Below are 6,149 nucleotides of genomic sequence, written 5' to 3' on the forward strand. Positions count from 1 at the left end.
TATCTTCTATAATCTATAACAATAATCAAAAGAATAACATGATTTGATCTTCACTATAAAAGGCAATATTTTAAATTCATTTTTTATTATCTATATTTTATCCTTCCGTCACTATATAATTTATCTAATGAAAAATTCAACACACTAAAATAATAACTCTAATAATATATATTTTTTTGCGATAAATAATAAATAATGTAATATATATTTTTTTGCGATAAATAATAAATAATGGTAACAACAAAAACATACTAAAAACACATTTTAACGTGAAAAACATTCTCAATGTGAGAAGTAAAAATATGGAACAAATCAGTCAATCAAACTTCACTATGATCAAAATTAAAATTACAAGAGAGTATCAAATCACAGGGCAAATTGTACTCAATAATCAGTCAAACTTCATCTCTTCACTCTTTTCTCATTTTCTTTTCTCTTCCTCTCTCTACTAACAGTTCTTTCTATTCCAAAAAAAAACTAAAGATATTAATATTGGGCTAGGACTTCACATAGGAAGTGAGTCTAACCCAACACCCTCAACTTCAAGACTAATTTTTTTCTTTCCATATAACTAAGTAATTCCTTGCGATTTTGTAATTTTATACAGCAAAAAAAAGAGTTAACTTGCTTTCAAAATTCTTTTAATAAATTCAAGTAAATTCTTTGAAATGATTTAAATTTGTGTTAGTGTCTCATTAGAGTTCTTCAAATGATTTAAAGATTTTAAACAAGTAATTTTACGTAATTTTATCTTATTTACTGCAAATATATTATCATACTTTATTTTTTGGTACTCTATTTTCTTTATTATGAAGTTGAAAATTTTATTTGTTGTTCTGTATTACGTTTTCCAAATATGTAATTATAGTTTTTAAAATTATTTTATAATAAACAAAGTTTGGTAAGTTTACGAATTGATTTTATTTATTATCGAGCTTCAAAACTTTTTATAGATAAAAAATATTTATGTTAATTTTATTTTTGAGTTTGACAACCTGGTATTCCATTATAATTATTTGATAAATTTAGACCAAATCTTGTTAAAAGTATCATTTTTAAATAAAATATATACGTAAAAAATATGAAATGGCATATATTTAGCAAAAAATAAATTAAAATGTAATGAGATATTTCTGAAGTTAAATTCATTTTATTATCGTTGTAGAACAAACAATAAGATTTTACTGAGTCTTTATCTCATTGTAATGAGACCTTTTATACACTTTATTAAATAAATAAATAGCATTTCTCTTTAATAAAATGGAGAGTGGATTATATAGTTGACAATGTTGTATCTAATTAGTTTTCGTTGTTTCTTTCCGTAAACTCAAAATTAAAAAAATGACGAGCGTGCCGTTGCAGATCTTTTCATTATCTAATAATCTCATTGTGACCCTCTTTATTAGAAATCAGAATAATTACCTCATTAGAGTCACCAGGAATATCATTTCTAGCCAAAGTGGACTACTCTTTTTCACAATCTTTATCCAAATGCAAATGTTTTATGTTAAAATTAACTCAACCAAGATGAAGTTTGTATCTATTTATAAAGAATGAAATGTTATAATTTTTAGTCGATGTGGGATCTCCAACACACTTTCTTCACGTTGAGAGTGACAGTTCGTGTATGAGATAATATCTGATAATCCGATAACGAGTGGTCTGAAAAGTCTACCAAACACTCGTTATGATAGATTTTAAATTAAGGTTAATTCCACTACATGTTTTAATAAATAATATATCTCCCAAATTCTGGAACTCAGTGCCAAAGTTACTACTCCACTAAATTCTACAAGAATCAAGATATGGTTCAAGAATTAGCTAATGACCTGTTTGAGGCTTCCCTAATCTTATTCTGAATGGATATCCACCACAAATTCAACTACTTAATTAGCGTTGCCTTTGTTTTTCCGAGGTTCATAAATACAGATTAATTAATCGCTAATCAAAGGTCTCAAAATGATTGACTTGTAATAAATTGTCGCGTACAACTTTATACATGATCATTTGCTCGTCACTCAAGAGTTGACTTTGCACACTAACACTTAAAAAAATGTTTATTAAAGGTCAATATTATGCCAACGGATAAAAGTTCAGTATTTTGCAAGGTTGGTGACACACACACTCATTGTTTCTGATCCTCCTCTTGTGCCACAGAAGGGATTACAAAGAGATGCAGACATTGTACTTGGTTGTGCCATGTGTTATCTTCTTTCTTTCGGTCTTCCCAAATGGCTTTTGCCTTGCTGATACCAACATGAAATCAGGTTCTCAATGCTCAGAAGCTGATTATTCTGACACTGATGGCACATTCCAGACCAATCTGAGAAGTTTGTTGGACTCTCTTGCATCTAATGTAGTGGAACACCATGGTTTTTACCAAAACGTTGCAGGAAAAAAGGCCAACAGGGTTTATGGTACAGTGTTATGTAGAGGGGACATATCTGTTAGCAATTGTTCTGATTGCACCCTTAATTCCACCAGAGTAGCCACAAATGATTGTCCTATGAGCAATGATGTTACAATTTGGTTTAGATGGTGTTTCCTGCGCTATTCAAATGAGAGCTTCTTTGGAGATATGCAACAGACAGCTGTGACAATCACCAATGAAACTGACTTTGATGACCCGTCTGTGGTCTCAGAAGGCCTTCCCTTCATGACTGGAATTGCAGCTGAGGCTCCAGACAAGTCATTCATGTTCCATACAGCAGTACTGAATGCAAATAAAAGTGGGAAAAGGTATGGCATGGCTCAATGCACCAGAGATATCAGCAGGGAGGACTGCAGACGGTGCTTGGATGCTCAGTTGGTCACTTTCAGAACTGTCATTGGAAATAAAAGAAGATGGGAAATCTATGGATCTAATTGCTTTATGTGGTACAATGACTATCAGTTTTATTCTAATGGCTCTACACTTCTAAGTGGTGAGTTCTTTGGCACTTGTTTACATTTTTAGCAATTGAATTTATAACAAAACCAAGATACAATTCTTTAACAATCAGAATTAAAGTTTTACTGAGATAATCTATAATGCCATTTATTGCTAACTTTTATTAGGTTGATGAGTGATATGAAACTCCAATTCTTGTTGAAGACAACACTAGAAACACCTGAATTGTATCTTACTTATTAGAAATTAAGACATGGTTATAAGGGTAGACTTAGTTTCCTTGTGATGTCTAATAATTAAAGGAATGAATTTTAATATATAGTCTTGCTTTGTGGTGCAGCTGCTTGGAGGCCCTCTTCTTGCACATCATCAATAATTGGCTTCATCCTTGCTGTCTCAGCTGCCCTCTTGATGTTTTTTTAAGTTTGACCCTTATTTTATAAGTTCTTTTACAATGTCAAGAATTTCAACGGCTGATTATTTAATTCAATTTTCATTATTTCTTCTGTGGGATTTGGTTTTGTTGACAGATGTTTTAGGAGTACAGATGTATTTGTGCTGCAAAACTTGTATTCTGTATGCCTCCCTTGTTATTAATTTATTTGTTTCTCTCTTTATTTGAGGGCTCTGGGTTGTGATTAATGTTAGGATCATGCATTTCAATTATCATAAACTCTTGTTTTCAATTTAAGATTAGTTAAATTGAGTTTTTCGCATAACTTGTGGTAAAATTTCTCTTTCTAAAATAGACATACTCATATGTAGAGCAACAAATGATGCATAGACTGCATCAGTAATATTCATCAACCCATCATGTCTTCCCTTTTCAACAATCCCCATTTTTCATTACAGCTATTAGATCAGCACCTCTGATTTTCCTAAGACGGTAAGCTACTACTATTGTTCTATTCACACTCATTCTATGGAGAGCCTCTTCAACTACTTTCTTTGACTCAGAATCAACTGCACTAGTTGCCTCATCAAGCAAGAGGATTTTGAGGCCTTCCATCAACCAAGAGGATTTTGGGGGCCTTCCACCATAACTTTTTCTGTTGGAGATTCTACATTGACTAAAAATTAAACCATTTCTTAATATATAAGTGGGTACAAACCTCACATTAGAAATCAGTTTTATGAGATTGAATTAGACTTAAATTTCCTAATATGGTATCAGAGTGATCTATTCTAGCAATAGCCCATTGAACACCTTGTTCTTCCTGAGCTCCTCACATTCCTTCATGTGCATGTCCATTACCTTTGGGTGGAGTTCCCACACACATCCATTAAGAATATAACATATCATATGAGATATAAACTTATAACTTGGTTTTCTGATGTTAAGTTGGACATAAATTCACTAGCTAAAAACTTTGATTTCTTGATGCACTTTTCAAATATCGGTGAATGAGTTCTTTCTACTAATTTTCCAGCAGCAATGCTAAAGAAGTGATTTTGCAGAGTCATGGCCACAAGAGTAACTATACTCAAACCCACATATACCTTGTTTTTCTGGAGGTTCAAAGAACATAATTATTGTTGAGGAAAACAAGAAGCCAAACATAGGGAACACAAGACCTTGTATTATCGAAGCAATGGATCCAAGCACTAAGACAGGAACTTCAGGCTTGCTAAGTAAGCCAAACGTCTCAAAGAATCCTTTATGGGCTTCTTAGTATCAACTTTACTTTTTTCAACATCCTCATATTCTTTCTATAGATTCATGTACCCAACTTCTATGAGAAAGAGCAGAGCTATGTGACTGAGAGTGTCTACCTGATGAACCTCTGCTTATTGAAACATATCTATGAGTGGAAGATCTAGCTATGTGATTATCTAAATTAACATTGTTACTTGATTTCTCTGCTTCAGAATTATGGCAACCTTCTGCTTCCTTAGCTCCTTCCTGTAGGTGAACAAGCTGAGAATAAGGACCATCGATATCCTTGATTAACTCATCATGAATTACTATAAATAAAATCAAGCATGAAAAAGTTATTACCTTGCTCCAAGTCATAAAAGGAAAAGGGAAGCAAAGAAGTAAACTGAAAGAGCATAACAGAGAAAGAAAAAGCAGGAAAACTTTCTCATTGATGAGATTCAAGTAAATTACAAAGTATTGGTGCAAAAGATAATTCATATAAAAAAATAAAAACAGAAACAATTAACAAAAACTTGATTATTAGACGGTCTGGTCAAACTATATAGAATATAAAAATGGTCTTATCAGACTATCTAAACATACTTTGGACGGTTTAAAGGTATCAAGAAAAATAATCTTACACCAAAACATAATAGAAAGATGGATTTTCAATATTAATATTAATGATAAGTAATTCATAAATTGACGTGAGATCTTCAGTAAATTGTGTTCAAATCAATTCTAAAAATTAGATCAGCTTTAGTGATGGATCTTTAACAAATATATCAAATAAGATCTTTTATTAGAGGAATAGATTAGATTTCTATCATGAAGAATAATGAGTTCTTTTACAAGAACTCTAAGATCTTCAAAAATAATAATAAGAATAATCGTATTTTAAATTTTCTCTTAATAAAAATTCATTGTAGAACTTTAAAAAGTTACTTAAAAATCTTAGAGTGAAATATACCATTGGAGTAAAAATTGAATTACATATGGAGAGATCTTATATTTTATGTAGCATTGAGGGACAAAAAACAAATTGTACAAAAATATCAGAATAAGATCTTGATGCTCTTAATTTCCTGGATCCAACTCAAAGAATTAATGAAGTTCAGTTTTAGAAATGATAAAATTAGTTTGTGACAAGCCAAAATTTTCTAGGGTCTTTCTCCATGCACCACATCATTTTTGGAAAAGATATTTTATCCTTTTTAAAAATTACTTTCAGATTACTCATTCTAAAATATTTCCAAAACACATTTTATTTTATGAATTCTAGATTTACCATTCTAGAAATTAAAAAAAATGTGTTTCGGAAAGGATATACTGAAATGGTTATTTGCCTTTTGAATTTCCTATTATAGAAATACACTTTTGCTTACATACCTTCTATTTCAGAAACACCTTTTGTTTATGAAACTACTACTATTTCAGAATCATCCAAAATTATCAAGGATAATTATGGTATTTCAAATAATGTAGGCGCAGGAAGATAAATGTAGGGTGCATGAAGAAAAATATATGGGTGCAAAAGTCTTCTAAGCCAAGATGGACCAACCTGTCCACTTTGTTTTCGACGGGCCAACGTTCGGGAAAAAATGGGCCGACCCGGCTGTT

General features: G+C 31.3%; 1 protein-coding gene across 1 annotated transcript; it reads left to right on the forward strand.

Annotated features, from left to right (window-relative positions):
- Nucleotides 1-2,091: 2,091 nt before the first annotated feature.
- Nucleotides 2,092-3,507, forward strand: LOC137833190 (antimicrobial ginkbilobin-2-like protein). The gene is made up of 2 exons (XM_068641550.2): nucleotides 2,092-2,924; nucleotides 3,231-3,507. Exons 1-2 carry the CDS (start codon nucleotides 2,174-2,176, stop codon nucleotides 3,311-3,313), a joined length of 834 nt encoding a protein of 277 aa, XP_068497651.1. The 5' UTR covers nucleotides 2,092-2,173; the 3' UTR covers nucleotides 3,314-3,507.
- Nucleotides 3,508-6,149: the final 2,642 nt, after the last annotated feature.

The sequence above is a fragment of the Phaseolus vulgaris genome, chromosome 6 (genome assembly GCF_051622355.1).
Source record: "Phaseolus vulgaris cultivar YP4 chromosome 6, ASM5162235v1, whole genome shotgun sequence".
NCBI classification, from domain to species: domain Eukaryota; kingdom Viridiplantae; phylum Streptophyta; class Magnoliopsida; order Fabales; family Fabaceae; genus Phaseolus; species Phaseolus vulgaris.

Coding starts and splice junctions, on each gene's coding strand:
- LOC137833190 (XM_068641550.2), top strand. CDS start 2,174: ATGCAGACATTGTACTTGGTTGTGCCATGTGTTATCTTCTTTCTTTCG. Junction 2,925..3,230: donor TGGCTCTACACTTCTAAGTG/GTGAGTTCTTTG, acceptor TTTGTGGTGCAG/CTGCTTGGAGGCCCTCTTCT.